This window comes from Podarcis vaucheri, assembly GCF_965113315.1.
Source record: "Podarcis vaucheri genome assembly, chromosome: 13".
In the NCBI taxonomy this organism is placed as follows: domain Eukaryota; kingdom Metazoa; phylum Chordata; class Lepidosauria; order Squamata; family Lacertidae; genus Podarcis; species Podarcis vaucheri.
This window is the reverse complement of record NC_138751.1, coordinates 31,652,116-31,662,945: the sequence shown is the minus strand read 5'-3', so window position 1 is coordinate 31,662,945 and position 10,830 is coordinate 31,652,116. Positions and strand designations below refer to the sequence as shown.

Sequence of the window (10,830 nt, the reverse complement as noted above, 5' to 3'; positions counted from 1 at the left end):
TCCCTGGCTTCTGAGATCTCACCTGGTTCGTATATCATGCTCATTTATTTTCAGATCTATCTCGACATGTATAAGGGCTAGAAGCTTGCTTTTAAAACTCAAAACTAACAAAAAGCTGAGATTTTCAGGCTGCTGGATTTTGTGTCCAGTGCTGTTTCATATACACGTGTGTGTGGTGCTTATTACAGAATATGCAGAGGCCTTGCTCGGTTCCCTTGGGTTGGAGAAAGGGCCTGACTCAGAGCAATTCTCCAACATAAAATTCTTAAAAAATAGAAAAGTGCAAGTAGGGACTGGGATGGTGGTGGTCTTTATTCAGAGATATCAAAACAAATGCATGAATACCCTCATTCCACTTTGGGGCTCAAGGGGGCTTCCCATGGGCATAAGTTTGGTGCAAACCAAAACAACTATTCAGCAGACTATGGAAATACTGGGTTGGTTGCCTTGCTGAGGTCAGAGGATTTACAAGGCATCAGCTCCTGTTTTGGCGGCTGCTGCAGCAGCTGGAATGAGGAAGAACACTGGAATGGCACTGTTGGCTCCCGCTCAGCATTCTCACAAATGGTTAAAAGAGATGTCCGAAGGAAGGTGACAAGCAGGTGTGATGGGGATGTCCACCTGCTCTTTTCAATCCCCAGGATCAGGTAGTCGGCAGCCCTGAATTCAGAGTTTGTGCTTTTGGCTCTTTTTTGGCTATTAGCCACATATGTATCCTTCCTGAACCATTCAGATCCTGTAAAATATGTCAGTGGCCAACTCGGCATCTTGTAGCTAGGGAGTTCCTAAAAAGAACCTCTTCCTTTGGTTTTGCTTATCTATCAACTCCAGTGGAGGGTTTTGTTTGTTTTTTAGTTGGAAGTGAACCACCCACCCCTCTGCTCTTTCCACAGCACTTGTGTGATTTCATAACCCTTTCCCCGATCTGTTAGCGAATTGACCAAAGAGCTCCAGACAGCATGGGAAAGTGAAGTAAGCCACACCTTCGAAGAACGGGATGTTGGGGCTGTTGCCTCCGAATTCCTGTCGCTTAAGAGCCACCAGAACCTCCCGAGACTTGCAATTCTAGCTACGTAGAACATGAGGCTTCAGCCAACAGAATGCAGGCGACAATCTCCGGGGACTTTTCTGAGCCGGAACTCCGGAGGGGGAGGCAACAAAAATCCTGTCTTTTGCAGTTGGCAAGTCATGTCCTGTCCTGTCCCACAACTTCAGCAAAAGGTATTGGCCCCACGGTTCAGAGCAGCAGCCTCAGAGAGCCGTCGACTGCTTGATGCTATGGAAGCTGACGCGCGTTGGGGAGGTGGGGATGGACATGGCCCTGGCGACCCTGGCTCGGATGGAGTGCTTGTCCTGCCACCGGTGCCATCTCTTCCGGACTGCAGAACGAACCTGGGGAGACAAGCCACAAATACCCATAAATGTACTGTAAATAAAGGGGTAATCTGCCAATTAAAAAGGGGTGACAGATTTAATGGAGAACAAGGCTTGTGAAGGGATGGGGGACGGACCACCAGCAGCCTTTCAGGTGCTGCTAGACTACAACTCCCATCGTCCCTGTCCATTTGGCTGTGGCTGATGGGAGTTGGAGTTCCAAGTACATCTACAGGAAAGCTTCAGCAGGTGGAAGAACTTTGGGGGTTTTGTTCCCGGCGGTAGACGGGGCTGTACACACTGAAAATATCCTTTCCCAAAGTTATTCACAGCATAGGGGTGCCTCTGAATCTGTAGGACTAGCAGCCTTCTTGTACTTTATATTAGTAGGCTACTGGTGAGTTAATCAGGACTAATGGCCACCTCTTGATTCCATAGGGTTGCCAAGGATGAATATGTTAAAAAAAATAAATGTGTCACCATGCAGTGTAAAATCTTAACTTTCCTGGAGCTATTCTACCTGATCCTACATGCAGCAAGAGAGGGGGCAACGTAAAATTCTTCAATTTGCAATGGATTGGTCATAGAAAAATTGCTCAAAGGGAGAGACGTTGTAGCATGGTCATTTTCCTGAGCTGTCCCCTGCAGGGATGTTTTGACAAAGAGGCAGTTTGTACTGCTTCATACGCAGAAGCACCAGTTCTGCTGTCATCCTGTTCTCCTAAGCATGAGGTTTCACCCTCTGCTTTGGGATGATTTGTCTCTGCCCATAGTAATTGATCTCGCCCCTGTGCCAACCCCTTGATCTGGCAATTCATCTGTTTTTCAAAGGGCTGTATGATAGATTGGGCAGCATGCAAGTTGAGACCCAGCAAGCCTCCCCCATCTCTGCCCACTCATTCCCCAACCCTGGCTCACCTCGCTGTTCAGGAAGCAGTAGAAGACAGAGACAAAAAAGCCCTGATTAGAGAAGAAAGAATAGCATAGTCAAACTTTGGGAAAGAGAGAAATAACTGCAGCCTTTTGAACCATGTTTCCTGTGGGCACTTCCTATGGGGCTATTTTAAAAGGCAAGTGCCAGATGCTTTGATCTGTAAACCTTGCCTTATAATCCAAGATGTTTGGGAGATGGGCTGGGGAGAGAGAATAGACACAGAGTGGGGAATGAGATGCAATCTTCACATAATGAAATCTTTGCATGCTCAACAGCACAATCTCATCACTTTGCAAATACAATGCTGAGATCTGGACCATGCAGACAGGTTTCCTAGAGCCCTGGGAAGAGGAGGAGGAACATGATGAGGTTAGTAAGTGGTCCCTGGAGCTGGGTGTGCAGTGATTCTATCAGAGCCAAAACAAAACAAATTCCCAAATCAGATTTAAGTATTTTTTGTTTTTGCTACAAATTTTCCATATGAAAGTCAACCCTTGGGAGATAAGCCTTGCAAGTGAATTTAAAGGAAGTTTCATGCTGCCGATTTTGATATCTCAGTGTGCCCCCCCCTTTCTAAAACCCATATATGTCCAACAGAAGCCCTAGTTTGGAATCGCCAGCGGGTGGGGATAATGCGATTTAAAACAACATCTAAAATAAGTACATAAATACACTGAAGTTATTGCAAGCAATTTCGAGTTATAAGATTCTGTATGGATTTTGCACCCCTTAACCCCAAATGCATTTGGGCTCTAGTTTCCACAAGGTTTCCCATACCTGGAAGGACTCCAAGACAGAGTTGAAGTAGATGAAGACTACCCGGGATATCTCATCTTCACCGGGGTTGACGAAGAAAAGCATGTAGGTAATGCCCAGCAAAGGAAGGAGCACGAGGGTAGCCTTCACAGCTTTTCTGAAGGAAGAGCACAGGACTTAAAATCCAAGCGAGTTCCAGACCGGCACCCCAGTGTCCCCTCGCCAATGGTTAGGGTTGGATCTACACATGTAGCAGAATGAAGTGGGAATGAGGTGGTAGAGTCCAAAGGGTGGACTGAGGCTAGGATCCCATTCCTGAATTCATTCTCTCTCTCTCTCTCTCTCTCTCTCTCTCTCACACACACACACACACACACACCAAAGCCACTTCCTGCAAATGGGACTCTAGCAGCAAATAGAAGGATAGCTAGAACTTCTCCTAGTGTGCTTAGACTTCCACTTGCAGGGAACCTTCCACAAATAACAACACTTGAAAATGATATATCCCAGGCAGCAGTCTAACAGCTGCATTCTGGATTAGTTGTAGTTTCCGAGTCACCTTCAATGGCAGCCCCGCGAAGAGTGCATTGCAGTAGTCCAAGTGGGAGAGGGTTGGTCCCGGTTCAGGGCAAATTCTAGACTTGACCTCTGGCTCAGAGTAAGCCCTGAGCCTTATTTCCTGCATCTGGGTTACCAGACTCCTGCCTTTTAAAAGTTAAAAGGGCTGATGAGCAGGGCTTTCTGCAGCTAGGGAGGGCAAGTGTGCCTTCTCTTCAGGACTCTTAACAGTTAACAGAATCAATTAATTCTGCCAAGCAATAATAGAAACCTGCTCAATTTGCACAATATATTTGAGTCGAGGAGTCAGAACAGTGGTTTAGCATAGCCCCTATCATAAACTCTGGCCACCCATTCCCCACCTGTGCTCTTGCACTGATACCTGTACTGTATTGTCTCTGAGGTGGTCGAGGCCCGAAGCTTCGTCATCAGGATTCTGACAATGTTGAATAAAAAGATAAAGTTGATCTGGAATAGACACAGAAATGAGATTAAGTGGTGGAGTAAGTGTATAAAGAAATGCCTCCATCACCAATGCTCTCTTCCACTAGGGGGAGCTACTCTCTCAGGTATTGCAAAAACAAATGGCCATTATTTCATCTGACAGAACAATATTAATCTGAAATCTAATCTTGCTTTAAAAGTCTTCAGAGCTTAGTTGGACTTCGGAGTCAATGCTTTTTAGGAGTGGAAATAAGGAGTTGGGGTGGGGGATAGTGACAACCACATTCTGGATGTGATGCAAAATAAATCCTCTCAGATAATTGATCTGTCTCCCCAAAATATGCCAAGCTCCTTTATGAAAAGCAAGGTGGGTGTGTACAGTAAATTTATTTACTGATCAGGCCACAGAAATTTGTATATGGCCGTTTGAAATCTGTTTCATTGGTTGCAGAAGCTCCCATCTCTCCTTACAGTTTTGACTGTCCACTGTTTGCAAAGATTAGATATGTAGAGGATTTCCTCCCATTTCAAGCTGGGTTGTTTTATTGGCCTGCCAGCAAATGCTGAATTACTTCTTGTTGCAGAGCAGTTTGTTAAAGCAAATGTGATTGATGGTTTTGCTGATAAATTAGGTCAATGACATTTCATTCCACTTGCAGCGTTTTGTATTTGTCGAACCCTCTTGTTTTGGCCCACAGCAATAAGTAAAGACAGATCTAACATTTTAAGAGTTGCAGGGGTGGGCTTGACAGCCCATATATATATATATATATTTATTCCTGCCTTAAGGAGTAATAAGATCCCTTGCAGATCCCCAGAGAGAGCTGGGAAGAAGCTGGGTATGGGGGATGCCCAATGACTATTGCCTCAACACCACCAACTCATAAGTTACCACCCCACTCCCAAGAAATCCCTGCAGCACCTTTTAAACCAGTTTTCAAAACGCTAGAAAAAATTAGGAGGGAAGCGTGTCACAAGAAAGATGCATCTCTTGCTTTGTTTTTTTTTTTAAGGACCTCCTTCCATGGGAAGAGAGGAACATTTGAGAACTGGATTCCTTTACCTGGGAAGCAGCCCTCATTTCCATCATTTCAATTGCCTTGTACTTCTCAAGTCAGGTTCACACTATGGGTTTAAAAGCCTATGGAATCCCAAACCCACTTATTTGGGACTTAAGTCCCACTGAATTCAGCAGGACTTACTTCTGAGTAGACATGGTTAGGGTTATGCTGTCACACCCTGCTGGGAAAGTTCTCAAAATGTTCTGTATGTCTTCATAACAAGATTATATGTACACACACAGACACAAAAGCACACACACACTTTTACATTTGTGTTTCAGGAGTGAGATCAGCATGTGAAATGGATCACACCTATATATGAAATTGAGCTTTCTGAGTTCTATAGTAATGCCACAAAACCCCTCAGAAGTGTTTTTATGCATTTGGCTTGCTTTTTTATTATAGCAAGCACTGTAGTATTACTCCAGCCTTGTCAATAAGCCAAAGTTACGGTGGACGCTCGGGTTGCGAACGTGATCCGTGCGGGATGCATGTTCGCAATCTGCAGCATTCACAACCCGTGTCTGTGCACACACAGGTTATGATTCGGCACTTCTGCGCATGTGCAAAGCATGATTTAGCGCTTCTGCGCATGCGCGACCGCCAAAACCCGGAAGTAACCTGTTCTGGTACTTCTGGGTTTCGGCGGTCTGTAACCTGAAAAAACGCAACCTGAAGCATCTGTAACCCAAGGTATGACTGTACAAGTCTGCTAAGAGGCCAGTAGAACGCCCCTCCTGTGCAACCAAGATGGAAAACGCAAGCTGCTAGCCTCTTTGTGGGCTTGTTCAAAAGTTGCTGTCTATCAAGCAGACGAGCAGAGGGAGAGGTGGAAGGATCTGTCCTTCCTGCACCAGCCCCCTCACCTACGTGGAGTTCCTCATTGCCTGCAGCGAGCAGGTGAGTGCTTTAAAAAAGATGAAGAAAAGGCAAATAATAATAATAACATAACAAAGGAATGCTGGGAGGTGATTCAGGGTTTCTGAAGAAGTAATGAAGACCCTACTTTACTTTGTCTCTGACAAAGAGAGAATGAGATTGAGATGGAAGAATGGGATCGAGCCCAGCTCAGACCGAAAGTTCTCCCAGAGAGAGGCTGCTTTGATTTAACGTTTGTCCAGATAACACGCGAGGAACCCTCATGCCTTCTTTCGCTCTCTGGCCTCCTCCAGAAGCACTAATCCTGGGGGAAATTAGGCATGAGGATTCAGGAAATGTTACAAAGTGGCTGCCCAGAGGGCAGAGGCGGCAGCAGTCTCCTCAGGCGGCGTGGCAGGCCCTCTAACTAGACAAATCGCCTCCGACTTTCCCCCCCAGGCCTCTGTATCAGCCTAGGCTGCCTGATAGCGGCTGCTATTATCCTCATCAAATAACATCATTAACAAATTTGCTGGAGGTAGGAGAGGTGTGCGAATTGTGCTGTGTTTAGTTGGTAGCAGTGCCGGTGGTAGTGTTGAGCTCGCGCAAGATAGAAATTGTGCCAAGATGGCAAAAGCAATAAGGAAAGGAAGAGTGGGAGGGATAGATGGCAGGAAGAGCCCAATTAGATGTGATGCAGGAAACCTTTGGATTATTATTTTTTTAAATTTAAAAACCATGTCTGAATTTGATGTGGATCAGGTGGTCAAATACAAAACAGGGATGGGGGCCTCCAGCATCTTTAATGGTTTATTTCAGCAGGTGGAGCTTGTCACATAGGCTCTATCGGCTGAAAATTCCCTTTGCTATGCAACTTATTAAAGGTGCATGTCACCTCCTTTGCATCAGGCCACCCTAGGTGTGGAGTGCTAATTGTTTAATCACACACTGAAATGCAGAACGCCTGTATGCATGTTGTTAAGGGTGTAACATCGGAAAATTCCACTGGCGTATACTCAGCTAGAAGGAAGCTCTATCTCAGCCTCTAGCTGGGTTGATAATTAACTGTTGTTGTTCTCTGTTAGCACTCACGTGAGTGTTTAACTTTAGATCACATGATTAGGGTATTCAATTGCAAATCTGCCATTTTGAAGGGGGTTGCCTTTTGTTCCCAGGCATAGTGAGAGAAGGATGTAATAAGAAGCCTCTCCAGGCTGGATGCAGTGTAATGCAGGCTATGGGAAAGACAGAGCACTGATCTCAGCTCTGGTTATAATTATACATTTAAGAATATATTCTTGGATATGTACATGCTTTATACGATGTTTTGGGTGTACCATTGATTTTTTTGTTCTGTTTTTGAAGAAGTTTGGTTAGTAAAGCTTTGAATAATAATTACGAGTCTGGACAATTTTCATTCCAAAGGGAGTCAGCCTTTATGGAAATTGTCCCCTTCAAACTTTTTTACCTGCAGGGGAAGATATGCTTGGAGCCAATATCCTCCCCCCCCCCAACCATAAGTGAAAAAAGCAGTGATCAAATTCAGAGTCCCTTCCAGGAGTGCTGACTCCAGGGAGCAGACTGTTGTCATGCCCCTCAATATTCCTTAGCAGGGGTCTCAGCCCTGCAAATGTTGAGGGGGTAGAGGAGGCCAAACAGCTGAGCCAGCGCAGCATCAAAGGCAAGCTCCTCCTGAGTGTGAGAGAGGAGGAACTGTGGGCATTGAAGCTGCGTGGCACTGGGCAAGACCTCCTCGCAACCATGTGCATGTTGGGCATGGGATGTCACAGGCATGCCATGCTGCTGGGCCCCCCTAATCTTCAGCCCAAGAGGATGTCTCTGGTTCCTTCCCATCTAAGATGTGTGAAGATGAAACTATCAGGCCTGGTTTAACTTCATGCATGGCTTGCATCACATCTAGTTTGGCTGAAAATAAATTTAAAAAGTGACCCTCCTAGGCATTCTGAAAAAAAGAGCAAAACTGCAAGGGGGTTACTTCCAGAAGGACCAGATGCAAGAGAATGACAGAGCTATTGTATTTGGGTAGAACAGGAAATTTTAGTGCAGAATTTCCCACCGACAGATCGGCCCGGCCCCTATGATCAGCTTTTGCTGCCCATGCTCCCATTTCTGCACAATTATGAAAAGGTACTGGAGTCTTGGCCTCTTTCGTTCTTACATCACCTTAGCCACAAAAGCAGCCTCCAACCCCTGCACTGCACCCCGAAAAAGTATTGAGAGTGGGAAGGAAGGGACTTCCGCTCTTACCAACAGCACCAGTATCATGGGACCTTGGTAGATGTAGTCAGTATAAATCCCTGCTCGTTTTCCAAACCAGCACCTGTAATTTGGAATGCAGAGCACAAAGAAACCACAGTGAGGATTTAACTTCATCCACAGTTGAAGCTGAAGTCCAGAACCTCATAATCTGAGTTACTGTCACCACAGTCCAGAACCTCATAATCTGAGTTACTGTCACCACTCACCACCCCTCAAGACTGTAGTTGCTGAGAAAGGCAGGGAAAGGTGTCAGGGGAAAGAACAATTTTCTAAAAACCCGCCAAGAAGACCTTTCTAAGTGGCTTGCTTAGAAACAAGAGGGTGGGTGACTGGTTTCAGCCATAGCCACAGCCAGAACTTACTTGAAAGCCAGAAGCCATGGCTGATAATTAAGGCAAATGGCGGGCAGCCCAAATCAATCCTGCTCGCCTGTGTGATTAATGGCCATGGAAGCAACTTGCCAGGGGGCTGCTATGTCCTCCATTAGCAAGTCCCTGGGAAAGCAGGATCAAGGGCCCAGAGGGAAAGGCATAAGACCCTCTCATTAAATCCCAGGCTGCTTTAACGGGGGGGGGGGGACCTCCCACGATGGTGTTTCATTAGCAATGCCCAGTGCTGTGTTTACACTAAAATAATAAATCACCAAGTAGTTTAATTCTGCTACCTCCATAAATTGTGCAAGTTTGTCTAGATTTGCTGAATCTTCCTATTTTAGCCTACTTTTTTTAGCTACAGAACAGAGAATCGGGGAGCACGCTAAACGTTCCTTCCTTCACCTCTGCTCAACCCACTACGAAGGGCCAAAAGACGCAGAGATGTTAGGAAATTTGGGATGGGACCTCTAGCTTGTTCAAGAATTCTGTTTCTTATAAAAGTAGCTGCAGGGGGTGGGTGGGGAGAGCAAGCTGGGTTTGAAATGCAGCTCTTGGGAAGAGGGTGTGTTAATCCCCTTCCACCCCCGCACTGTTTTCCCGATTCTAAATTGCTTGCAACACTCCCACAAGGGGCTGCCCACTTGCCAATCACCTGACATCATAATCATGTCAGGTGAGTTGCTTTAGCCCTGGGTGGATAATAATAATAATAATAATAATAATAATAATAATAATAATAATAATAATAATAATAATAATAATAATGTTTATACCCCACCCTTCCTGGTTCAGAAAACCGGGCTCAGGGTGGCTAACAACAAATTTAAAACACTTATTTGATGCAACAAAAAACAGCACAAAATACAGCATAAAACGTGAATAACAATAAATTCAGAATTCAAAAATCAATTTAGGGGGGAAATCCATCCAATAAACATTAGATGATCACCAGGGCTAGCTGGCTAAATTAGTCCTATTTGGGCCAGTGGAGAGACCAGGGGAGAATTAGCTGTGGGATCCCAGAGCGGGTAATCTTCATAAAAAGGGGAGCGGGAGGGAAGGAAGGGGAATAAAAGATCAGGCTAAGTTCAAATTGAAAGCCAGGCGGAATAGCTCTGTCTTACAGGCCCTGCGGAAGGAAGTTAAATCCTGCAGGGCCCTGGTCTTATGGGACAGAGCATTCCACCAGGTTGGAGCCATCACTGAAAAGGCCCTGGCCCTGGTGGAGGATAATCTAACTTCCTTAGGGCCTGGGACCTCTAAACTATGATTATTCATGGACCTTAAGGTCCTCTGCGGGGCATACCAGGAGAGGCAGCCCCATAACTACGAGGGCCCTAAGCCACAAAGGGCTTTAAAGGTCAAAACCAGCACCTTAAACCTGACCCGATACTCCACCGGGAGCCAGTGCAACAGATACACGGCCCTCGAAGCCCTGACAACCAGCTGACTGTTGGCGCTAGGAGAGAGCCAAGCAGGGCACTCACTCTACACAGATCCTTGCATGTGCCACTGATCCCACAGGCTTCTTTTCGGCCCAGCTGTTGCTTTACCTGCCTCACATCTGACATGTGACATCAGGTGGAGGGCAGGTGGGCTTGGCAGAACAGCCTCATCGGCCTAATGGGAAGTGCCTAATCTGTCCCACCGGTCAGAGGTTTCCATTCCCTGAACTAATCCTATCCATTGGAACTAGGATATCCCTGAAATTTAAGCACCTACATCCAAGGTTCTCAAAGTGAATGGTACTACCCCCCAGGGGACGGCAGGATTACTTAGCAGGGTGCCAAAAGGTGGCAGGGGGTGCTGGAGACGTAAATGACTATCAGGCTTTGAAAAGCTGGTATCACTGGATCAAGCATTCATCAGTTTTGCTGATTAATTAAACTAAGTAATTGGGCTTTGAATGCACGTGCAACTAATTGCCACTGTTTCAAATTTCATTGAATTATCATCTCCCTTGGTGGGTGGTGCATTTCAATATTCTGAGTAGTGCTTTTTATAGGTTAGGGGGCCCTGGGGGTGAGTTTATGGAACGAAAGGAGCGGTGGCCTCCAAAACGTTTGGAAGCCACTGATCCGCATTCTTGGTGCAGGTAAACAGCTTTTTGTTTGGTTCATGGGCGGTTGGGGTGGTAGTTGGCAGAGTGGGGGAAGAACACTGCCTGCCTGCAAGCAAGGCCACTCCTGAT

The 10,830-nt window shown here is 45.9% G+C and overlaps 1 protein-coding gene across 7 annotated transcripts in view; it reads right to left on the bottom strand.

Moving 5' to 3' along the window:
* Positions 1–291: 291 nt before the first annotated feature.
* Positions 292–10,830, bottom strand: part of LOC309517800 (corticotropin-releasing factor receptor 1) — a 60,816-nt gene continuing 50,277 nt past the window's right edge. For all 7 annotated transcript variants that reach the window (XM_082197348.1, XM_082197350.1, XM_082197353.1 and 4 more), the window contains 5 exons: positions 8,254–8,326; positions 4,005–4,090; positions 3,086–3,221; positions 2,293–2,334; positions 292–1,392 (listed from right to left, as the gene is read on the bottom strand). In XM_082197348.1, coding sequence (XP_082053474.1) covers positions 1,252–1,392; positions 2,293–2,334; positions 3,086–3,221; positions 4,005–4,090; positions 8,254–8,326 — 478 coding nt within the window. In that variant the 3' untranslated portion in view covers positions 292–1,251. The remainder of the gene's footprint in view (positions 1,393–2,292; positions 2,335–3,085; positions 3,222–4,004; positions 4,091–8,253; positions 8,327–10,830) is intronic.